The sequence below is a fragment of the Fringilla coelebs genome (assembly GCF_963513975.1).
Source record: "Fringilla coelebs genome assembly, chromosome: 3".
Lineage (NCBI taxonomy): Eukaryota > Metazoa > Chordata > Aves > Passeriformes > Fringillidae > Fringilla > Fringilla coelebs.
Window position 1 is genome coordinate 57,599,720 of NC_140030.1, and position 26,225 is coordinate 57,625,944.

General features: G+C 35.9%; 1 protein-coding gene across 4 annotated transcripts in view; it reads right to left on the reverse strand.

Annotated features, from left to right (window-relative positions):
• AHI1 (Abelson helper integration site 1) overlaps positions 1 to 26,225 on the reverse strand; it is an 84,368-nt gene that overhangs the window by 48,412 nt on the left and 9,731 nt on the right. For all 4 annotated transcript variants that reach the window (XM_084201892.1, XM_084201889.1, XM_084201891.1 and 1 more), the window contains exons 4-18: positions 24,753 to 25,363; positions 24,027 to 24,187; positions 23,520 to 23,733; positions 22,435 to 22,624; positions 20,911 to 21,006; positions 19,282 to 19,467; positions 18,191 to 18,331; positions 17,037 to 17,169; positions 15,920 to 16,043; positions 13,474 to 13,703; positions 12,350 to 12,453; positions 11,428 to 11,546; positions 8,319 to 8,449; positions 6,876 to 7,016; positions 4,771 to 4,973 (exon numbers count right to left, since the gene is read on the reverse strand). In XM_084201892.1, coding sequence (XP_084058018.1) covers positions 4,771 to 4,973; positions 6,876 to 7,016; positions 8,319 to 8,449; positions 11,428 to 11,546; positions 12,350 to 12,453; positions 13,474 to 13,703; positions 15,920 to 16,043; positions 17,037 to 17,169; positions 18,191 to 18,331; positions 19,282 to 19,467; positions 20,911 to 21,006; positions 22,435 to 22,624; positions 23,520 to 23,733; positions 24,027 to 24,187; positions 24,753 to 25,363 — 2,784 coding nt within the window. The remainder of the gene's footprint in view (positions 1 to 4,770; positions 4,974 to 6,875; positions 7,017 to 8,318; positions 8,450 to 11,427; positions 11,547 to 12,349; positions 12,454 to 13,473; positions 13,704 to 15,919; positions 16,044 to 17,036; positions 17,170 to 18,190; positions 18,332 to 19,281; positions 19,468 to 20,910; positions 21,007 to 22,434; positions 22,625 to 23,519; positions 23,734 to 24,026; positions 24,188 to 24,752; positions 25,364 to 26,225) is intronic.

A 26,225-nucleotide genomic window follows, 5' to 3' on the forward strand; every position in this document is an offset into this window, starting at 1 on the left:
TACAATTTTTTATCAAATGTATGCTGTGGGAAATCATCGCTAAATACCTTTACAACAATGAGCAAAGTTGGCTAAGATAGCCAACCATGAATTTACTTATTTTTCACAACAGGCTCTGCTTTCTTCATGCATAAACCACAGCTTTATCAAAGACACAGTTTACTACTACTGTGAATTGAGTAAAACTAAGAGTTAAAACATTCTTATTGTTTCCATCACAATAAAGATGCCTACATAATTTTTGCCAGGCTTAAAGAAAGATGATTTGCATTTTCTTTTCTGTGTTAGGGCACCTCTATGCAAATTATGCAAATACACACTTTCAGTGAAACTAGTTTTCACATTAAAAGTGAATTGCATGAAGCAAAAAATTGAATGCTCTAAGACTTGACAATGTGGCAAAAGCATACATTGAGAGAGAAAGCAGCCAACATGTAATCGATTCCAAGACTGTACTACAGAGTATTTACAGATGCTATTTGTAAGTGCTACAAAGGTGTCAGACATCTAAAAGCTGAATTTCAGAGCTAGAATACTACATCTTCAAAGAAAGCTCTTCTCTCCATACCTACACAACATATATCATCCCCTTGTTATGGACAGTTACAAACTGTTTTTTTTTACTTCTAGATGGAAGGGAAAGTAAAAAAACATAAATAACAACATTGAATGAAAAACTCTTATGAGCACTTCCAAGAGCCAGAGATGAGTTAAATGTTTTCCTATCAAAAACCTCCATTAACAGAATCATGCATTACTATTAGTTGCTTGAAGTAGAGACAAATATACTCTGTAATTTCTCTATGTGGTAATGAAGCTAATTCTGCATAGTGGTTTCACACAGAAATTCATTTTTACCTTTTCTATCAAAAGGTCTTCACTTTTGTGAACTGCTAAAGCTTTAGCACAATAATCAACTCTTGGTTCTAATTTCTGGGCTAAGAATGGCAATGCTGCAGAAGAGAAGAAACTTAATCTATCATATGTTAAGGTTCATGTTTAGGTAAAAAGAAGAGAAACAGAAAAATAAAAAACTATTGGTTCTAACAGGACTTGGAAAGAGGGCATGGGCCATAAGGCAAAGAACCCAAGCTTATACAGGATTAGAGTATTCTCTATCTAGCTTAACCTGAACTTAATGTATCGACAGCACATTTTCCAATCTAACAGAACACTAAACTCTACACTTTAAAGTTAGTTTTAAATCCAGTAGCTGTTAAGTTTTAAAGTTTTAAATCCAGTATGCTGTTGACACATGTGAAAACCAGAGACCCCCACATTGGCAGATTTGCTGTTTGTCTGTTCCAGCACATTTGTCTCCAGGTGTGACCTTAGGCCAGGTCTACTGGTGTGCTGTCACCATGCTTGTCCCAACACGGTATTTCCTACATGTCTGTGACAAGGGCATGCAAACATGACCCAAAGACCAGGATTACTCTGCACTGGGGCAGCCTCACCTTGAATGCCTTGTGCAGTTTCGGGTGCCACAATGTAAGAAAGACATTAAACTATTAGAGAGCGTCCAAAGGACAGAAACAAAGATGGTGAAGGGCCAGGAGGGGAAGCTGTACCAGGAGTGGCTGAGGTCACTTGGTCTGTTCAGCCTGAGAAGGGAAGACTGAGGGGACACCTCATTGCAGTTACAGCCTCCTCGTGTGGGAAAGAGAAGTTGCAGACACTGATCTCTTCTCTGTGGTGACCAGTGACAGGGCCCAAGGAAATGGCCTCAGGCTCTGTCAGGGAAAGTTTAGGTTGAATATGAGGAGAAGTTTTTTCACTCAGAGGGTGGCTGGGCACTGGAACAGGCTCCCCAGAGAAGTGGTCACATCACCAGCCTGACAGAGTTGAAGAAGTGTTTGATCAATGTTCTCGGGCACATGGTGTGACTCTTGGGGTTGGTGCTCCACAGTGCCAGTAGCCGGAATTGATCTCTGGGGTTCCTTCCAATTCAACACATTCTATGATTCTGTGAAATACATACAAGGTAACACCTGTGTTCTCATCTGGATTTCAAATGTTCCAACTCAACCACAGTGCAGCAAGCCACCCTACGTGTGGTTTCCTAAAGTCATCTTTCTCCATTTTCGCTTGTCTGTTCCCAGAAATATTAGCACATTCTCACACATGTGGCTGAGTGGCAATTTTTAAGAGTTCTACTTTGACAAACACTTTAGCAAATCATTCATGTGAGTGTGCATTCTAATAAGCCTTCCAGCAAAGCCAGCACTTACATAGACACATCATTCTTTAAATGAGAAAGGGAATTGCACACACACATTAAAAACTAATTCCCAATTACAAATTAGTAGAAATTGTAAGTTTTAATGTTGTATATTTTACTCTTGGGCTGTCAAAAATGTGATAAATCAGGCAGGCAATACTGCAGTCACATGGACAAAATTATCCCATCCCTGCTTGAAAAATATCTACTGCTGTCACCTGAGTCTCATGTTAGATCACTGAAAAGACTCCTTTCAAAGAAATCTCCTCCCCCATATCTCATTGTTTCATAAACTCCTGCAAGGAAGCACTCTCAGTGTTTATAATCACTACTGCTATGTGACAGATACCAAACTGGATGTGCATTCTTTCAACCACCATCCTGTACTGTTTGGAAACACACAGGGAGAAGGCTCAGATTAACTTTTAGACATCTCCCACATGGGTAGAGGGTTTGGAGGATGCTGTCAAAAACTCTGATCATTACTCTGCTCACAGCGGACTTACTCAACCCAAACTAGTCAATGGAAATCTAGGGTTACAAAACTCCAGTGGCTGAAAGTTATTCTTTCAAACACAGTTGTAGGCTTATCTATTTCATCTAGTCCCACAGTAACATGGAACTTGTAGATGCTTCTGCTAAACCACATTTGTCTTCCAGAACCACTGGTTAATCTGGGACTAAACAGTTGCAATGATAAAGGCTCTCATAAATTCTCTAACCCCATCATTTTCTTCATATGGCCAGACATCCAGAACACTAAAAATTTATCCTGGAGTATCTTCCTGGAGTACTTGTCCCAGACACAAGGCTACATGCTCCATTCTCTCCATGTTGTGCCTTTCTCTGACAAACAACCTGACAGCAGCAGCACTTACTTTGTAGGTGAGCAGAACAGAAAGAGCTGAAAGTAGAAACAAGGTTTGCTTCCTTGTGTCAGGCCACATGTAACTGAAAGGTAGAAGCCACATACTACTGTTATCCATGAGAGCTACCATGTGGTGTTCCATGAAGGGGTTCACTGGCAGTTCACAGTTCAGAAATCTGTGGTCTGTGTGAAGGTCTGTGGGATAGCTTTCTTCCAGACAGTTTCAAAGTTCAGGCCTAACGGGGATGCTAAAGCCAAGGAACCAGAATAAATCTAATCCAAAGTAAAACCCCTAAAGCATGATGACAGTAGTTACAGCAACCCCAGCAACAACTGCTTTCATCTATTCATCTGCTTCTTTTGTGATTCACTACTTATTAATGCAGACAAAACCTAAAACTACATTAAAAAATCTACATGCACTCAAAAGTACTTCAAAATGAAAAAGAGTAAATGCAAACTCAAATGTGGTTCATGTCATTGTGAAAAGTAATTATAACTTCACAGTGCTATTCAGGAACATTCTGCATCCTTGCTGCATGCAGAGTTGTCTCAAGTTGGGGAATTTAACTTAATTAAATTTATTGCCAATTAAAAAAGTTTTAATTACCGATTTGAGTATTGAGAAACAAGACAAATAGTAAAACACCCAAAGAAAGAAAACACTTTTCCTCCCTTTTTGTCTCCACTTCTGGCACCTCTTTTTTCTCCTTTCTAATCCCCAATCTCCTTGATTTTGACATTACAATTCACTCAGTCCCCTTGGAAAGGCAGTGGAAGGGAGGGGCAGTAGAGTGAGACTAGTGCATAGTGACTTGCTCTTTTTGACTCTTATTTTTTCTTGCTCTTTTCAACTGCTTTACTATGGATCCTCCACCAGACAACATCCTTGGGGATTGCACCTGTTCAGCATGGATTCTTCCACTGTTTGCAACACGGTCAGAGATGTACCATCATCTGTGTTTTCTTTTGCATGTCTTTGTTGTCTTTCCCTTCAAGCTTACTCCTAGTATTTCCATTTCTGCATTTTTTTGTGTCTCTTGCATCACCTTCCTGCCTCCTTCTGTGTCTTCTTTTACATCTCCTCATTTCACATGACTCCTCACATCCCTCCTCCTGTATCTTCACTTCTGCCCCCAGACATGTTTTCCTTTGCATTTCTCCTCTGTGGTGTTTCCTATCTCTAGTAGGTTCTGACCTTTCTTCAGTCTGTTTTCTCAGAGGTGCCATATTCTGTCTGGTTCCAGTTTCAGGTGTGCAGTGGGTCCATATTGCCCTTCAATGAGCTGGCTTCACACAGCTGTGCCCAGCACAGAACATGCTCTCCTCCCTGCCCTGCAGCTCCCTAAAACCCCAGCATTTATGCTACATACAGTTTTTAAGGTGGATAGGAATCTCGACCATAATGATCTATGGATCCCTGATTTCATATAAATGAAGGAACAGCATTGGCCACTAACACAAAAAAAAATCCCTTGTCACCAGTACTTGAAAAACAGAATTAAGTTATTTATGATAGCTCTTTTCTTAAGAGCTACTTACAACTACATCAGCATAAGTGAGAGACTTACTCATTTCTAAAGACCAGATGCCATGACAACACATATGTGTTTTTGTAAGTATACCAGTTCCAGAATATGGGAAGACTATATACTTCTGAAATTAGTTAAATTTGACTTACCATAACAGAATCAAGTTTTTGTTTCACCTTCTGCATTCTCATTGATGCTCTTGCAACACTGGCAAACTGATCTGCTGGAGACATCACTGAGTTTTTTTGTACAGGAATTTCAGAAAAACTGCCAATGAAGTGTGGCCCTCTTGGTGCAGCTGTGGTAAGTGATGAACTAAGATCTCTTACGAGTTCAGCTTCCTGTTGAGCAACTGTAGAAATAACCAATATTAATGTCTCAGGTGAAGCCTTACATTGCCATGGGAAAAAAACTGAAGGATCACAGTCATTTTGCCAGCCATGTCTTCAGTCAAATACCATCAAAAACTGTACCAACAGTGCTACACGGAAAATCTGAAAGTGACATGAAATTTTCCCCTTACTACTCCATTTTCCCCCAACTCTTCTGATCACAATATCACACTTTCAGATATTTGTGTTTAGTAATCTCTCATACAGAACTGGTATTTTTGTATTGCTTATAAACAATAGTGTTCCTCATACAGAAATATGGCATTGGGTGGGGGGAAAGAGTGGGAAGAGAAAGGAATGTTTCAAAGGCAATAAAGTTGTAAAGCCTGCACTGAGTTCAAGCTGGTGACATTTCACATTTTTTCCAGCCTAGTTCAAGTGAGTCTATGATGTCTGAGCAATATTTCATAAGTTGACAGACACATTATACAGGCACAGGACACACTGACTGACAAGTTGACTTTTGCAATTTTTTGTACTATGGTCTCAAGCCAACAAAGGTTAAAAGAATTCTTTATGGAAGTTCTGCCCAGGACATTAATAAAACTGTTGGTGTATCTAAAACTCATGCTGTCAGAGTCTTAAAAATTGTGTGAGTGACTAAAATTAGTATGACTATATGTTTAACTCTTTCAACACTGTGGCAGTATGACTATTTTCTGAAAAAAAAAAGTGCTTTTGCAAAAAGAGTGCTTTTAACCAAAAAATGAACATAAAGATAGTAACCAGAAATACAAAAAAAAAAAAGACTACAACCTATGCAAAGCCCTACTGTCAGCAGTTAAGCAGTCAGAAGACACAAATAACTATGACTGTGCTGCGTGGTATCTAAATGTGCATGCACACACATATACATATTTCAGACTACTATGTTCAGTTTTTTAGACTCACTGCCTGCTCATCAAAAAATTCTGAAGAAATCCTTCACCCCCAAAAATTTCATTGTTTTTCAAAATACTAATATCCTACTTAATTGAGTATAGCACTGAATATCGACTGCAAAGTCATTCCACTTACTGTTCCTGTAAACGTCAACCAATTCAACAAATAACCTAGACTGAGATTTTATATGAGTAATCCTATTACCACATGTTACTTAAAAACCCAGTACATAAAGACAGGATTAATTTTACAGATCTATGTCCCCTGCAAAAATATTTAATACAAAAAAATTACTGCATAATTCATATTAACACTAACTCCCTAAATGAAAATGTCCTCAACTGAAAACAACTATCAAAAAAGCCTGTGAAGGACAATTTTATTTTGTATACCAATCTGAATTTTATTTTGTATACCAAAAATTCTAAGTTAGCATTTATTACTATCTTCTCTTCAATACAACATGGGGAATAAACATATCTGACATAATGACATCACAGGTATAAGAACTGTTTATCAGAAGTCCATACACTCTCGTTCATTTCTATACAGCTCCTCAACATTATTTTGTAACATAGCTGGCACAAACTACTCAGATTCCAATTAAGCCACTAATTAGTTTTCCAAATAATTGTATTTTCTGGATTCATAATCTACCTTGATACTGCAAAAAGGGCTTTTGTATAATGCTGCCTATATATGATAAAGTGCTGAAAAAAATCACACAGTATGAAACACAAAAAAATTGAGGGACCTCTGGTGATTTTGGCTAGGCCAAAGCCCTTGCTTAAAGCAGCATCACATAGAACAGGTAGTGCAGGACCATGTTCAATTCAGTTTTGGTATCTCCCAGAAAAAACAAAAGCATTATCATCAAAAGACTGTTTTTTCTTTTCCTCTCAAAAGAAGTACAAATACTAACAAATTGCTTCTAAAAATAAAATACTTACAGGTGAGTATCAAGAAAATTTGTACTGTACCTTTATAATCATAAATGTATACAAGTATTGGATGGTTTTGACCAAAGGCACAGAAAGACACCATGTGTTCATGTGGATGAAAGGCAACATCACGAAGTGGAGATGTGAAGGAGAGATCAGAATATATGGCCACCTGATCTCCTGCAGAAGTGAAGTAAGTTTATTAATGCCATGGAAAAATATTTAAAACATTCAATACAGCTGAATAACAGCTGGTTAAATCTTGTATTACTGAAATGTTTGCCACTGTAAATAAACGTTCTTCCGTCAATTTCCTGATTGAAAAGTTGTATTTTGGCATAAAACGAAGGAAATATTGCATGCTTTTAAGTTATTCAGTAAGTCAGAAAAGTTAGTGCTGTTGCAATAGCTGCAGGAAATGCCAGAGGAGGATGCACCAGGTTAGATGAGTTCTCTCGTTCTGATAAGCACGTTCTGGAAAGGTGGCGTTCCACAGTATTTGTTTGTGCTTGCATTGTACAAAAGATAGCCATCTTACTTGTGGATTTCAGCTATATAATACTGATAACAGGAGTGAAAGTTGAGGAGAGAATTATTAAAAAATATAAATAATATTAGCTCTTCAGCTGATGGCACTATAAATGCAAATACAGTGTGTAAACAAAAGTCAAAATCCAATAAAAACATACTAATAACAAAGTTCCTCCTTCCTTTTATTTTTGTAATTTTAAAAAAGTTTTCAGGCAAATTATGTAGCAACAGAGATGCAAGTTAACATAGTTGGAAACATGGAAAGAAATTCAAAGCAGATCTGTTAGTTATCTGCCAGTTTCAAAATATTTACCTTTTTTATTTTAAAATACTATATAAATTACAGTTACAGACAGAAAATAACATCATCAAATCCAAAATGTTATTCTGCTACTTTCTGCTCTTATTTTCATCTCTTTTACCTCCTGTACAAGAAACTCTACCCTACATTTTCATCACATTTTTTCAGAAATATTTTGGTAGCTATTTTGAAACTCCTTGGCTTGGGGAGTGAAATTCACAGTGAAATCTTATATACCACACACTAAAAATATTCAGTCTCTGACCACCCACCACAGAGACGAAGTGGTTCTGCACAAGAGCCTCATTCTCAAATCTGACCAACACAACAGAAAAGCGTACCTGACCTAAAACATTTTTGTGCATTCCATCTTAAGATCCTCACCACATGTAAAGAGCTGCAGTATGAAAAAAGCTGAGCCTCAGGTGCTCCAGTCATGCTGGGTATTACAAATGTTACCTCTACTAATTTCCTCTAGAGAATTAAATCTCAGAAATTAATAACAGCCATTTAGAAGGTGGAGCTAAAGCTTCAGGATTTAAGAATGTCTTACTGAAGTTTGATTCCATATCAAAAGTGTTTCAATAAACCTTAAAAAATCATTTCCCCCTCAGCTTTGACAATTTGGCTTAAGCCCATAAAATAATTACCTGTTTCTGGATTCCAAACATAAGCCTTTCCATCTTCACTTCCTGAAAACAGGAACGTACCACATGGCGTTAAAGTGCTGTGAATCTTTTCTCTGTAATTGGTGGCACCTACATATTTCTTCGTCGCCAAGCTAAAGAAAGTTTGCAAATTTAGAAGATACATTCAGAATAGACAATGTAACTTTTTAAGTCTCAGTTCCCCCTCTATTTTTCAGAAAAATCAGTAGTACACTTTGCATCCCAAGCAGATATGCAAGTACACACTTTTTGCAGAGTGAAGTATTTATTTACCCTTTATTTTCCCTAACCTTCCTAATGCACCTGACAGTATAGATAAAAATGTACATCCTTGTCTTTCAGCAGAAAAAGGAAACCCTCAGATCTAGACAACAGATAGAGATGCAGGAATTTGCACTATCTTGATCCTGGGCTTTGCAAAAAAACAGGGAAATTAGCACTATTACACCAAGCTCTGTTAGAAAAGTTTTCAATATGCTTCTTGAGCTTGCATGATTAAACCCACGCAGCAGCTCTCTTCAGCTCTTCAGACTAATGTCTCCTTGGTCAGAAAACCAGCAGTACAATCAACAAATTTCAGACATAAATGCTGATTTACTATTAATATTTTTGATATTATTTTCCAGCTTAGGTATTTTAATCTTTTTTCACTGAAACACTATTGGTCAGTACAGTAATAATGATCTACTGTCAAGGTCTGTCGGCATCAAGTAGGAGAGAATCCACAAAAGGAGGGAAAGAGGATAAATCAGCTTGTAAGAGGTATAGCCTGGAAAAAGATATCAAAGTTCAACATGGAGACTAACCCAGCAGCAGTACTACAATGCAGAATCTAAGTCAAGAAGAACAGCAAGAGGCCACCATTGCCCTCAAGGACAGAAGACAGCATTATTTCACATTTGTTACTGCAAAAACAATGAAGGTATGCTAGGAGAAGTGTAGTGCATTTAATATTACAGGAAAATTCTTTTAAATATTCTGAATAAATATACCCTAGATGATCCCACAGCAAGTCCATATCAGCCCAAATAAGAGTTTTAGCTGTATGAATAAGAAAGATAGTATCTCTGAGATGTCATGAGAAGAGCCCTGCAAGATGTAAAACTAACCTTCATCCGAAACCCTAAGGAGAGGGCTGAACTAAAACCAAATCCCTGATCACATACCTAAGTGACTGGACAGCAGCATTATCCAAAAAGATCAGAAAAGCAAGTTGAAAGAGGAAAGTTAAGAGCAACCAGCTGTCAATCAAAGTGAATTGTGTTCATCTGTGACCTCCACCCCCTCTTTTCTCATGCAGGGAATGAACAGTTAATGCTGACATGTAAAATTATCACTGCTGGGTATCTGACCCTGTGGTTTATTGATAGACTTAAAAGTCAATGTAACTGTGGGCTGTGGTCAAAGTAGCAGTCCTGGTGGTGTCCTCTCCACCCTTATTTTCCCAGGCTCTCCCTCATTTCTTCTCTAGTGTTTGGGCAGCTGTCAGATAAATTCGATCAGAGAGTTGATTGAAATGAAAATTAATCATTTGTATTTGTAGGCTAATTTTCAGTCGGATCAGCTCACTGATCTGACTTACCCCACATCAAAAGATCTCTAGAAATGATAAAAAAGAAATGTTAGGAATACGCAGCCAAAGGTGTGGGAGATCGCAGGAGATGGTACATCCTACGGATAAATTTGCTTAAATAATTGTGAAATTGCACCCCCTATTAAAACCTTTCTTAAAGATTAATATGCATGCCCATGTTTCCCTCCCAAAATAAAACCCTCTGCAGATTTTAGAAAGAGGAGCAACAGAAGAACACTGCCTTAAAAACTACAGGTTCCCTCTCTTAATCCAGCAATTTCATGCTTTGATCGAGTGGAAAGTTCAACTTTTAGCATGGTCATTATATTTTATCAGTTACAGAAAAAGAGAAACGTGCACCATAATACAGTAGAGTCCTCAGCTAGCTCAAACATTCAATTCAGTACAATAACAGAATTGTTTAGCTTCAAAATGACCTTCAAGATCATTAACTCCAACAGTTAACAGCACTGTGCCATCCACTACTAAACCATGTACATAAGGGCCACATCTACAGATCTTTTAAATACCTCCAGGGATTTTCTGTGTGCTGAGGGGTGGAAAGAAACCTATGAAATTAAGGATGAAACATTTTAGAAAAATTGTTTGTATCTTTAATTTGACTTTCCAGAACAGAATTTTCAAGTGCATCTTATCAACATATATGAGTGATTGGTGAGAGACTCTGCTCCCACCCACCCAATGAAAGTACAAGAGGGAATGGACATATATTGAAATATAGCTAATTCTGCTTAAAAATAAGAAAAAAGTATTTTATTTTGAGGGTGAATGAACACTAGAACACGTTCACAAAAGCTGCAAAATCCTCATCCATCAAGATATTAAAAATCCAATTGTATAAAGCACTGAGTAGCATGCAGTTGTGATTTGATTGTTGGGTTGAACTGGTCATTCTCCAACATCAAACTCAAGTGAGTCTATAATCTCCTTGCTTTTTATTTTTGTTTGTCATTAAAAAATCATGCTTATTCCAATTAAGAATGAGAAAACCATCAAAAACTACAAAACTATCTCACAGCATGCTTAATAAACCATAATATGTACATCACTGCATTTTTTAGCATTTATTATGACTATCATCGTCCATTTCATCATCAAAATATCCTTCCCAGAGTCTTAAAAATGCAAAACCAACACACAAATATTACTACTTCCAAACTCTTTTCATGCCCAGATTGCATTTTTAAAGGGATTTCAATCTTTATATGACTAACATTGTATTCTTCATGCCACTTTAGGCTCCCAAGTAATCTAGGAAATTTTAGATAATCTGTTCTAAAAGACTTACTCAATATCACCCAAAGACTTACTCAATATCACCCAAAATGTAACACAGCAGTGTTTTGAAATAATTTCCTAACTCTAACATTTCTATTCTTGATTATTAGGACATCTTTTTCTCCCCAGCTACACAACTAATATCTTTACACTATTTTATTTCCCCATGTAAATTTTAAAACATAAAGGAAATACACATTAGCCACCAAAAATACCAACATTCTGAGATCCATAATTCTCAGGGTACTGTCTTTGGCATGGATTAATAAACGCCTTCCATTCGGATGCACTTCCAAATGATTTACTGGTGTCCCTTTAATATCATTTTCTTTTATTTCCTACGGAAGGATGGAAAAAAATATATAACTTTGTGGGTTTACACATTATTATATCATGATTTTACAGATTACTGCCCATTTTCCCCTTGCATTGCTATTTTTCTGCTCAACTAATTTTATTTGGTTAAGGAAAAAGTTTGTTCCTATATTAAGGCATTACATCCTAGACATCAACTTTTTACAACCATGAGGCAGATTCTGTGGTGACTGAATTTTTAAATTTCTAAATTTCTAAAAAAATTAAGCTGATGACAGAAATGCTGACTGAACATCAGGGCTCTAATGTATGAACAAATGTGTTTTTTAAAGCCTGTGGTCTATTTTATTTTTGTCTCTAGAGAACAAAGCATTTACCTGTTAAAACAGTGTTATCAAACCTCAAGTACATTCATGTTTTACATATATTAAAAAAAAACCCCAGAATCACAGAATCCTAGAATATCCTTAGCTGCAAGGGCCCCAGTTTGAACATCAAAGACGAACTCCTGGCCCTAACAGGACAGCCCCAAGAATCACACCATTGAGAATCCAAATACTTGTGCATTTTCTCAGGCTTGGTGATGTGATCACTTGCCTGGGGAGCCTGTTCCAGTTCCCAACACTATTAAGTTGCAAAACAATTTTAAAACATTAAGTCAGTGAATCACTGAACATTGTATCAGTTCTATAGCAATTTTTAAAGAAAATACACTTCTGCAGTTAAACAAAAGGTAATGTATCAAAAAAAAATTAATTCATATCAGATTACTAGATTTGGAAGAGTTCACACAAAAATTACAATGCTAGTTAAGAAATCTGTTTACCTTATTGACCTTCCAGTGTTGAAAAAGGTGTGGAGAACTTCCTTTGACAGGTGTATCCCAAACTATTATTAGTCCTGAACTATCTCCTGAGAACATGTGGTGTCCTGAGAAATAATGTCTTATGAGTAAAATACCACCCACAAAACAATAATACAGAAAATAAACAATCTTTTGTTCTCTCATTTTTGTGAATAGGCAAATACCAATTCTTCCATCTCTTTTGCTATAATATACTCATTGCAAATGCATTTTGTTCATATTGCATGACAAAACCTCATACCATAAACCCAGATGTAGCATATATATTAAATAACTGAGGTGCAGAACATATTTTTAATTTTTTTTTCATTTTTATTCATATTCTAAAATCAGCAAAAAGTGAGCATTTACAGCTCAACAAGCTTCACATGATAGCTCAATGCTTACTTATACATTCATTAAGAGAACTTTGAACTAGAACAAATAGTGTTTCCCAACACTTGTTCTTTAAACACAAATATTTATTCTTTATAAAAATACAGCTTTCCTCTTTGTAGTACCTACTCCAGTGACTAAAATGAACCACCTATTTAGTAATGATGTCACTAATACTAGAAAAGGTAGAGCTTTAACTTTCATGCATCTTCAGTTCTTCCTCCACTAGTACACCTCAGTATAACATTCACTTTCATCTGTCAACCTACCAGCTAACACAACTCACAATGGTCAAACCTCTGCTATCTTCGTGTTTCCTATTCTGTTCAATATTGAAAAGTTCATCACATTCCCACTTCTTCAGTCTAGTGCTAAAATTCTCACAATCTAATTACTACCACCTCATTTTCTCTATCGATTGATTTGGGTTGAAAGGGACTTAAAAATTATTTAGTTCTGACATCCCTGAAATAGGGAGGGACACCTTCCACTAGAACAAAGCCTAGACCAACATGGCCTTGAACACCTTCAGGGACAGGGCATCCACAATTTCTCTGGGCAACCTGCCCCAGTGTCTCAGCATTCTTCCAGAAAATAATTTCTTCCTAAAACGAATACACTGCCTCCATGAAGTAAAGAAAACTAGTAGCACTCAAGATGGTCTTCAGCTGGAAAGACAACTATTTGTAAAAGCAATATTAACTACATACCTTCTGCATCAAAACAAAGTGTGTTGATGAAACTTTTATGGCCATCAAGCTCCTGTAGCAGTTGCCCATGGATTTCTTTCACATTTGCATTCCAGATTCTAATCACTGAGTCGTAACATCCTGTCACAACCAACGAGTCAGCAACTGGGTGGTACTTGGCAGTGTAGACAAATGAAGGATGAGGGAAAACTCTCACTGCAGAAGCTGCCTTCATTTCTATTTTCCACATTCTAAAAGGAAACAAAGTTAGAATTTCTACTCTACAAAGCAGCGACACACACATATATAACTGATGCCCATATTTTGGGCAACTGGTTCTAGAGGCAAATGCTTGCAAACACTTAAAAATACCTGTTATCCCGCCAATTTGTTCCACCTCCTTTTAATCCTTTATTATGGTACTTTCTAACAAGAATTAAGAAAAATTTACTACTTTGCACAGCATTTGGTCTTCAAAGCAAATTAATGACTACTTACTGACTTAATGGATATATTTCTCATTTTAAAATACTCATAAAGAATTCCAAGAAATTAATTGGTTTCTTTCTTTCAGGAGTTATAAACAAATTAAGCTCTTCTGGGGTATAATTCATTTAAAACAACATTAGAATAGGAAAAGCTGCAAAGTAACATATAGGGCCACTAAATATAAATACAACCCCAGAAAATTTTAGAATAATAATTACCAACCACAGTGATCATGATCTCAAGGATGCTTACATCACATAAATTCACTTCTTAGTATTCATCTACTTCCTACCCTTTGCCAACCATAGATGGAAAATCAGATTTTTGTTAGTGTTTTCTATTTGATGGTATGCATTTTCTTAGTGAGCCTCCCCCAAAGATGAGTCCACAAAGAAGAAAACAGTACCCAGATCATTAAATACAGGTGAGCAGCACATTACATACAGTATTCAGTTACAAAATGTTATTGAATGGTTTTTGTGGCACCCACTTCTGGTGAGGCAACCACATCTGTTGGCTGCTGAAGAATTCTAAGCTTACTCAGAGGTGACTTAATTACAAAATTGCAACCCTTTAGAGTACAGCAATTAATCTGCAATTTGATGCAGAAAGGTCACAAGGAGTTTACCTATCTTTTAAAATGGTTTTAATCTAACAAAATAAAAATTAACTTATTGCTCAGAAATAATGTGGGACTAAGCCTTGGGAAGGCTTGAGGATAACAGAGAACACTATATAAAGAAGATTTCACAGAAGTTCAGTGATTTACCTTTTTTTTACCTTAGAACTCAGTATGAGATAATCCAAATAATAATGACTTTAATAATAATGACTTTAAAGCAGTGGGGTGCTGAGACTTTTTAAGGAGCTGAAGGCAACTCACAACAAATAGAGGAACTCACAACTCGTACAGTGACTGCACAAAGTATATAGAAAAGGAGGCAGACCACTGCAGTTTCAACTTGCTGCTACAAATTCAAGAATTGAGGAACAGCTCAGCCTACTTATAGCCAATATAAATGACTGAAATTGATATTTACCTCAATATAAAAAATTCTTATTTAATCTACTCCCAAATAAAAAAAAAGTGCTGAACTCTCAACACACTCTTTTAATGCCCACATACAAGCAGAAAAAAAACCACCCCTAAAACAGTTCCACGCATACAACATACCATTTAACAATTCTTCTGGCATTTCATTTGTGCAACTGCCTGTACCATTACTGAGCTGCATAACAGAAATAATAGATAGGGTCTGAAGGGCATAAAAAACCTAAAAAGCTCCATGAAAACCAATGAAGTTGCTCACAGTAAAACTGTACAGTGTTCCAGTGATATTTCTATGCATATCTAGAGCTTTGAGCGTTTTTGTTTATAAACGTGAGCAGGTCAATATTTTAACATTAACATTGTAAGAAAGTACACTGTAATTGTAGAGGATTTGATTTAAGAAACAACAGTATCAAAATTAATTTACACCAATTTAAGCTGAATTACTTTACTAAGTGCAAAAAACCAAAAGAACACTACCAACATACATACACGCAGTGTGGTAAATTTATGCACATAACTTGAATCTTAAACTTTCAATTTCCTGCCTAGTGTTCAAATTTGCAAACTTAATACTGCACTCATGGTATGGCAATTTCTCCAGGAACAGAATATTACAACTGTCTCAGTGTCTTCTCGAAATAAAAGCTCTTTTGGTTTTTTACAGCACTGTAGATTTAGACACTAGGGTTTTTGGAAAAGCTTTGGTTTCAAATACAAATACATTACAAATAGTAAATGCGAATCAAATAGTAAATACAAATAGTGTAAGTGATTAACAAAATCACTATTTTTATATTATTTTAGTCACACAGTAACCAAATCTTTCATTAAAACATTATAGCCCAGGTTGTAGTAAAACACTGAATTGAACCACATCCTTTTCAACTTCTGATGGTATCTGCCAGAACATTTCATCATACTGACCTGACAGTGCCATCAGAGGAAGCAGTAAGAAGGTACTGATTGTCTTTTGACCAACAAAGATCATACACTATGTTAAGATGACCATAAAATTCTCTCAGGAATTGTCCAGAAGGAATTTCATACACTAGGGAAGTAGAAATAGAAAAATAAATTTTGTAAGTATTTGCAGTCAAACAGGTGTACCTACTAGAGCCAAAGTTTAGTCTAATCTTAGGCTGATTTTCTGCTAACATAAATCAACTCACTTTCTTCATCTTCTCATTTTGAGGCAACAGGATGAAATAATTGCTAGATATGAATTGACAGCAAGCATCTACTTCCATCTAGTGGTTCACAGATGTCACAAATGTCTTACCCCCTAAGAAACACCTTATTTGCATAAAATTATTAGAACCAGATTACGATTATGTTGGGTTTCTTTTAATTTTGACAACTAATCGACCAATCTTAGAAATATTTTAAAATTGAGATAATTTTATGGGGCTGTGTATTAAAGGAATCTAGATTTACTGTTCCTTGCATTTAAACACTTATTTGTGCACACTTAAAATACTGCTCTCTCTAAATCTCAAAACTTTTATGCAAGGTTTAAGAACTACGCAGTTGAAGCTACCGTGATGAAGCAGTCAAAAATTTAAGTTACAAGGAATGTTTGTACTTCAACTGAACTGGACCACGGAAGAGAGCAGCTTCCAGTAGTCTGTCTGGAAATGGTAACATCCCAGTATCTAACCTTCCAGACAGGTTAGAAGAAAAACTTACATTAAAAGTGCGTGAAGTGGAGGTTTAAAATGTTATTTCCCTTAAAAAACTTTATCATCAGAAACTATGTTCTTTCTGCAAACTGATTGAGTAGTTCCATTAGGCCTCTGGGCAGAAATGGTGTCATTTCATACCATTAAACTGTGTATATGTATTCATGTAGGAAAAGCCAATTCCAGCCCTATCAACACAGGAAGAGCACTTTCTCCAATGCTCTTTAATGCAAGAACAATCATCTAATCACAACTACAGGCCAGAAACTCTTCAAAAGCACAATTTAAAAATTAACTTCCCTTAATCTTTACTTTACAAATACAAGATTATAAGCAAAAAGCCAAAATGTATTTTAACTTACAAGCAATGGGGTAGCCATTCCTTCCTGCACATGCTGCTGCCAGCGTTCTCCCGTCATGAGAGAAGCGGATACAGAAGCAGCCCAGATCTCCGCCGCGCAGGGAAAACAGGGGCTTGTTGGGTATGCGGCAAGCCTGGCTTTTCAGGGAACAATTGGTAGGAATATTAACTACCCAATGCAGGGAACACACTCCTAGCTCTGACATGCAGAAGCTCTAAAAGGCTAGTAACACCTTAATGGCATTGCAAAGGGAAATTCAATGTATTATAAACAGAGACAGTTTTGCAGTACAACCTAGGCCCCGTGAATGTGTATCTCTTTCTGGCCCATTATTGCAAACAACTAGCATGTTTAAAAACTAAAAAAAAAAAAAAAAAATTGAAATAAATTCTTTAGTCTTAAGAAATGCTTAAAAATGTCTACCATCAGTGATGTAAGCTGTGGAGTTAGACTGTAAGTCAAGGTTGCTTAAGGAGCCTAAGCACACCTTTTAGTAACTAATGACTGCAGTGTGAACTCAGAAACCCAGCCACAGGCACTCAAACCTTCAGTCTTCTACCAAATAATTTTAGCATTCCTCATCTGTATTTAAATATTTGACTTTTAAAGACAGAACCAGAGATGAAACACCTCAAAAAACTGAAGTGGCATTTTAGACCCCTTTTCTTCCTCCTAAAACATTAACTCTTTTTGACCCAAAGCTTTTTTCTCCAAAACTAAATTCAAAGTTTAAGGTGAAGGGCAATATCCACAGTAGCTACGTGGTTCTTCAATGTAAGGTCTTTCTTTTTTCATAGTTTAGATATGTCTTCAACAAACCAAAAGAAAAGTCAAGAAAATATATTCCTAATCAAGCTGAAGTCTGAGAACTGGCTTCCTGTCTTACTTCTTAGTCTTTCAAATTCTTGGCAAGTTCTGCAGATAGAAATACCTGACTGTTCTGGCGAAAAAATGATATAAATGATATTTAACCAAATATGGTTAAATCAACCATATTTGCCAAGGTTAAGCCTCCTCTATTATCTAGGAGATTTTTTAATGTTTTTTTAATATCTTTGTGAATTATTTCAATTAATTACTTGCTTCATAATACTTAAAAAATAACATAAATATTTAAATTATTTTCATTTAAATTTCAAAGAAAAATGCTTCACCTGTCCAGGCAATCTTGACCATTTAAATGGCTCCTTTTTCTCCTCTAAAGAAGGTTCACAGCCTTCTCTCTGGAGCTCAGACAGCGCTGTATTACTTTGTTCGTGTTGAACAGCTGCCATAGAGTGAAAAGAAGGACCAACCTTAAGGCAAACAAAACTAAGTATCAGGAAAAAATATTTTTGAAGTGAACAATGTAATTTCTAAAAAGGTTAAAAGGTACTTTTAATTTAAATGTCTTGCATTTTTATATCTGGAATACAGACATTGGAAAAGCTTAATACATGAAAACTGCATTGCAAAATGTCATTTAAAGTAACCAGGAGTCAGAAAGAAATCCAAGCTTCCAAAGTTGTGCCAATCCAATGGTATCACGAGTTTTTCAAATACTCAATTATCTCCTATTTTTAGTAACTATCAAGGTCAGTGAAAATTAGAATTACTCCGCTACTGTATTGTATTGTACTACTGAGGAGGTGCACATCTCACCAGGCTTCCACAGACCACCCTTCATAACACAAAAGTGAGCAGAAGGTATTATTACAGCTCTAAATACAATTAGGAAATTATATAATAGAACAATATTGTACTTGCATCAGAGTATCTTGAATGCTTATCTCAGCCCATACCACTGTAAGCCTATTTTTAAAGTAACTTTCATTTGTGAAAAAAAATACAGCTCATTACAGCTAGAGGGTGCAGGGAAGCAAACATAAGAACTTTGCATCTTTTCTCAAAGAATTTTTACACTTGCGTGAGTTCAGTGACTTAAAAATGGCATTTCTGTAAGAAAAAGCAGAAACGTTAATCTTCAAGAAAGTACTCTGAAAGTTTTCAGAATGCCAGTGGCAAAATATTCAAAGCTGTAGGTAGAAAAGTATGCCTATTTTTCAAAGATACCTATGAAGGGCTGAGTTTGTAACACCTATCTTGAGATGCAACATTCTTATTATATATTTTATATACTGCATGTAAGCACAGCTTTTATATACATGCCTACAAACACAGACTTACATGCTATACCTAGGTACTAGTTCCTACAGAAAAACCTGCATATTTGCAAATACATTTATATATTATATATTTAACTTACATGATCCGGCAGTTTCAGGCCTTTTACAGTTATGTATAAAGTTGATGGGTAACGATTTCTAGGACATTTTGCCCACCAGTCATAAACCTCAACAACCCTTGAATGTGACTTGGTCCTTGAAGGTGGGTAATATAATTGCAGACGAAGTTTTCCACCAACGTTTAGAACTCCATTTGCACCTACAAGCTAGAAGGGTGATTAAAAAGAGGAAGAAAGATAAATACTAAAGCAATTGATAATTTCTAATAGCTAACCTAACAGTATAAACTCTTGAAATCACTTCCCATTGCAGAAATATACTAACTCTAAAAGTGATAATGAACTAAGCATGTATTTAATCCTCCCAGGATCAAATAACGAGGATTAAATCTTAGATGGCAGCCTAGTTTCAAAAGATGCTTCACAGCAGTAATAACTTGAAAGTGGTAAGACATACTTATTTTCTTTTTTTTTTAAACTACTACTTGCTAAAATCAACCAAATCTCAAAGGACTGCCAATCCACAAACACCTTCTTCCAAATCTGTCCTCTTCGAATGCTGCAAGGAAGGGCATTGGATAAGGCTTTGGTTCAGAGCAGAAGATACAGCAGTGTAGTAACCTCTCCAACTTCAGAGGAGACAGAGTCATCTCTACTGAACTGAAGAATAACAGAACCCTGCCATTAACACTGGTCAGTTTAGAATTGAGACATTTCTACTCTGGCTGATAGAGATAAAAGGATAATGCAGGCAGATGCAGTAATTTTATATTTATGAGCTGAAAATCTGTTCTTCCTTCTGTTCAGGAGTAGGCTGTACTGAATGCCTGGATGCACAGTTCTTACCAGCTCTGCTAACAGACTCCTGGCTCTGGTAGGCTTGTCTTAGGCAGAGCTCAGAAGAATCTCTGTGTTGAGTTGCTATGGAGGCCCCCATCCCTTCACCTACACTTGCAGTCCATTATCTTCTCCTGTATTTCTCACATTTCCTCTATGTTGTAGACTGCTCAATGATTGTCAATGACTATCACACACAGGGGTAGGTGTAAATAAACAGTCCTCATGGAAACTGAAGTTTGTCAGCTCTCAAAGAACTAATCGACACATTCAGGTTTCTACCTTTCTCAGGGTAGAAAGGTACATATGTGCTGGCTAAATTACCCATATCTCACAGTTGGCACATTTGTATCTCAATTGCCACAGCATTTCAAACTCTGCAACTGAAAATGAAAAGCATTCTATAATTAAGTTAAGGAGTCTTTTCAATGACTGGACAACTGAAAATGCCACTAGAATACAGAACAGCTGAGGTACACAAATTAGTGGATTTGTCATTTTCTTCACATTCACATAAATGCAAAGAAAACCCTAAAAGAAAACAACCTTCTGTACTTTATGAACAAACAAAAAAATCTTATATATTCTACACTTTCTTGGAAAAGACATATACTTTCATGTCAAGCCTGTTACTGTGTTGATTTCATGGAGTGAAAGAAGAGGAAAAGGGGAGAAAAGCCAACCAACCAAGGATTTTTTTCTTCCATCTCTGTTGCTGAAAACATTTCAAAATGCTTTCCTCCTTAGTACAGGTAGAGATTTTCAGATAAAAAGATTTATGAATTCTTTTCTTCATTTAAATATTTACAGTACCTTTAGAAATGCCCAACAAATTTTTCGGTAACGACCTTCCTGAATTTTTACATCAGAGCTGGCTCTCACTTCATGCATACTTGGAGAATCAAGGACCTAGAAGTATCAGCAGGAATATAAATGTATTTCTAATGAATGTAAACTTCATGGTAAATAATAATAAACTGCTGAAAATATGCTTGGTCAATTCACTAAATTAAACAGATTTAAATTTTAAGAAATTACAAAATCAGTGTTTCTTCCACACAACTATGAACTTAGAAATAACAGGTCCTTATGCATTTACCTGATGACTATTTATAACCTCCATTAAAAAAGAAGTCTAGTCTTAAAAAAAATTATTCTTGCTCCCCTTATGTCTCAATAAAAGAGAAAAACCAATAATGTGTAATTTTCTTAATAATTCAGAAACCATTTAGATCACAAATCTGACAGCTAAAACCAGCTGCATATTACTCTAGATGGGAAATGGCAGTCAAAAAGTTAAGTTTTTCTTTCTTAGCTTTACCAGTTTTGTCATCGAATCAGTCATAGAACAATTTGGGTTGGAAGGAGCCTTCAAAGGTCACAGAGTTCTGAGCCACAGGCTTGGACATCTTTCACTAGATGAGACTGCTCAAAGCCACATCCAACCTGGCCCTAAACACTTACAGGCATGCCACCTATGATACAAAAACCCCTTAGAATAAATCTTCTTCCAAGCTTGTATTTCATAAACCACACTGAACTCAAACAGCCTTTTTTCAGTGGAATCATACTTTTGGTTCCAACATTATCCCCATGAAGAATCTTTACATACAAGCATAATTAGTTTTGTGTTAAGCAACTAAGGATTCTTAATTCTATAAATATGTTCATTTACAAGCATCAAAAGCATTAAGAAACAAATGGCAATAAATCATATTCAACCTCTTTGAAATAGGGGAAAAAAAACAAGGAACAAAAAATATTTATTGTATTAGGTTTCCGTTTTTATGCAAATTCTACAGAACCTCTCTGCACAAATATTGAAATGCCTAAGCTATAAATTATATTGAATATATGACCTAAAATTTTTCCTTTAAACATAACTGCATTGGAGGACAAATTAATAATTACTTTATGAAGACTGGGACAGGAGAGGTGGATGTGTACAATGTTAATGGAAACAATGCAATGGTTTGCTCATTGGTACAATGAGGTGCTGCTACACGCAGACAAATTCTACCTTTGAGTTTCTTTTACTTCTTTTCAGATTTCAAGAATGTGAAAAGAGTGATACCCACCATATCTTACCAGCCTCCCCCAGAAGTTTGAGAGTTGATTTTGTAAGAAAGCTTTGTACTCCTTGTTACTATTAAAACAGGTTCCTTCCCTATAAAAAACCCCACTATTGGTATCTCCACTTGACTTTGTACCTTAAAGCTATGCTATTAACCCAATTTAACTGAAATAAAACACCCAATTCAGTCAAATAGATACTGTTGAAGAAACAAACCAAAAAGCAGAATGTGCGTAAATCAGATGCAAAATATTTCATCTTACCTCAAAAAACAGGATAACCTGAGGGTTTTCCTCAGTGTTTTGAATAAAATAAGTAAAACGTTCATTAAATATTATTTGCTCTTCCCACTCTGGAATTGTTGATTTAGACTTTCTAAAGTCACATGGTTGTGTCATTATAGGAAGAATGTGCTCTATTTCTCCTTGTTCATAAGATGAATCTTCCTTGTTGCTGTTTGAAGATTTTCAAAGAATTACAATTGTTAGAGCATTTAAAAAACAACCTTGAACAAAACAATAATTACTGAAGGCTAAGAAACATATAAGATACTATTTGTCTGATTCCAGAAAAAATTTTCTAAACCCACAGAAAATTTAAGACAATTTGCAATGCATATAGAAAAACTACAGGCATAAGTTGAAAAAACTAACATTTAAATTACTGTTAGCAAATTAATGCATGATGATCATAGTGGAGTCTACTGCTCAAGCCCAATTAAAACTTGGTTTCAGGAAAATTATGGATAATGACAATGGAAACAAGCAACTGAAGTAATTAAGAATATAAAGAACTCAAGTTCATTTAAGGATTTTAAAAGTTCTTAATATAAAAGGCAGACGTTATTTATACTACAAGAATTTTGCTTACATGTTCTTGGCTTTTACATATTTCTGACACTTGAGAAATTCTTCCTCTGGGAAGAATACAGAATGAGCTATGTTGGAAATATCACAGATTCACAGAATATGCTGAGCTGGAAGGGACCCACAAGGATCATCAAGTCCAACTCCTTGCCCTGCACAGCAGCATCCCCAAGAGTCACACCACGTGCCTGAGAGCATTGTCCAAACACTTCTTGAACTGTCAGGCTTGGTGCTGTGACCACTGCCCTGAGGAGCCTCAAGAGTAATACAGCACCACAGAGCACTTAAAAGTGCCAAAAGGAAAAAAAATATCACCTCATTTATGGTATATATATATACACATTATCATAGATGTAGAAACTAAGGAACAACTACACAAACTTAAAACACCCCCCTGCTTTCATCTTAATATTTAATTTTGTAGGGAAGAGTATACCCATTTATTGTAATAGTGATAATAGAAACAGTTTATTAAATGTCACCTATAATCCTTCTTCACATATAAGCCACTTCTCTGATCAACAATATGGATTTTGACCACAGGATGAGAAACCAAGTGATCAATTTTAAGTTGATCTGATCGATGAATATAAATTCCCAAAACAAGATCATCACCAAAACCAAATTTAGAGTGAGTTGAAATTTCTGAATTCTTCATTTCCTCATCATTTTCTGCAGCAGCTTCTGTGGTTTCTTCTAGAAATTGGAGCAAAATAAACAAACTGTCACTAGTGGAACATAGTAACTTCTGTCTCAACTCAAAAATACTTACAGTAAATGAATTTTCAAGATTTTACATTGGTTTATCAAATAAACATCCTCACAAATGAGCCTCAGAATTGGAAGAACAGAGGTACAATTAAGTAAGTTAAATATAAGTAACTCAGCTCAATTACTTCTGTGCTACTATTATGGCAAAGTATTTCTGTAGCAAGACTAAAAAAAGCACAGCTAAGTAGGTATAGTACTATAACATTTTATTGGAAGACCTTTTCTGCTTTTCTTCTTAACCTTCTTGGCTTTAGGTTTCTGCTTTTCCACGCTTCCCTCCAGTTTCTGTGCTTCTGATGTAAATATTCTTTCAGGTGACTGACTTTCATTGCCATCTGGTTCAGGATGATGATGCTGCAGCTCAGAAAGGGACATTGCACTGCAAGGTAATGGATCCCTGTCAGCAACTGCAGTCCACTGCATATAGTGATACAATTCTCATTGCCATTTTTGAACCATTTGAAATTCTCCAACTCATCATCTGTGTATCTTGAAAACGTAACAGCCCCCAGACCCATTAGTGTCTTGCCTTTTTCAGTGCTCTCCCCTCTTTCTTTCCCCCTAATTTCCAGACAATCGCAGAACCATTTATCTGAAGAGTTAAACAAATACCTTTTCGCTGGATCACAGCCATCACTTATCATTAAAAAAAAAAAAACATCATGCACAGAACTATCTTACGTTAGTTAATAGTGAATTCCACAGTAAACAAACATCAAACAGCAATGAAGAATAATTAAAAAATAAGTTAAAAAGAATCCATGAGCTAAATATTAATCATGACAGCCTTCTGAGAAAGGATTTAGTACTATTTTTTCGTAACAGAATCATCCAGTTAATCACTTAGAAAATATGAACAATTTATCAGAAAGCTGCTGCCTATCTTAAAATGAAACCTTTTGTGTAAGATTCACATACCCACCGTGTACAGTTTGTCATGTTACCTTGTTTCAGCTTCACTTAAAACTGCTCGCTCTTTCTTCTTTTTCTTCTTTTTGCCCACTTCATTATTCAATGCAACTTCATGCCTTTGAACAGCGGAGGTAGATTCAGACATCTGTTCTTTAAGTTTCTTTCTCATTTTCATTTTAATTGCATTTGCCTCTTCCTCAGCCACATGCAGCTGATAGGCTTGAATTAGCTGCTCTTCCTCTTCTAATTCAGTCAAATTTCTCACTTCAGTCAAGGAATTTTTGATCTTTCTATCACCCTCTTGATCAGGTACATCTGTTTGTGATTTACTTTTTGTTTTCTTCTTTGGAAAATCATTAGTCTTTTCTTCAAAACTCCCCAATTTAGCTTCATATAAATCTTCCTCCTCATTATATTGTTCTTGTAACAGTGATTTCTTTTTCTTTCTGTTTGACTTCGGCTGCTTGTTCTCTTCTCCACTAACAACATCATTGTTTATTTTCTTTGCAATTGACGCTTTCTCTCTTAATTTATTTTTTGTAAATCTTGGGCTCTCTTCTTCAGGATTATATGTGTTGTTTATAATTGCTTCATCATTCACACTTTCCTTAGACAGATCAATATTATTTCTAAAAGTATCAAGCTATAAATGAAAAGAACATATAACATATTTTTACTAAAAATCATGTTCCAAGGATAAACACTGCACTTCATGTTATTCCTTCAGCAACATTACTCAAAGTAAAATTAAATCAAAGATCTAGTTATTTTTTGTTTCAATTTGACAAGCAACAGATTGAAAGTCAACAGAAAATTCACACTGAAAAAAAAACCATTTGGTATTTGGGCACCTCATCCTCAATGTTACACTATGTTTTCATATGGCTTTTACACATATCCAGTATAAAAAGAAATCAACAAGTCTACTCCACAAACAGATGCCAGTGTTTTACACTGTGGAGGATGAGAAGACTTCATGCACCACAAAAACAAATACTTTCACCCACTGAAAATCCAAGTTAGAGACAGATTTCAGGCTCAGTTGTTTGCAGTCTCTTATACTGAAAGCCACTTGTCAGAACTGAATTTCAGCTGATGCATTTGTTTAAGCACTTCTTGATGGTTTTATAAAAAACACATTGTAAACTTTCTTCTTCAAGTTTCTATTTCTAGCTACTAAAGGTTATAGTGCCACTTCCCCGCCTCCTTGGATATGTTCAAGGGCAGGCTGGAAGGGGCTCTGAGCTCCCGATCATGGCAGGGCACTTGGGTTAGATCACCTTTAAAGTTCCTTTCAATCCAAGCTATGATTCTATGATAATCCCAAAGATCATAGCAAGTAACTGAGATCCAATTCTGCCTGGTCAACACAGAGATCTCTGTTCTTTGATGTAACTTCTATAAAGTCACTGAGGTTCATTTACGCTGCTGTCTTACAGAAAATTCTCTTAGAGCTTCAACATGAAACATTAGAAAGGGCTTTAAAACACAACAAAAGTAAATTT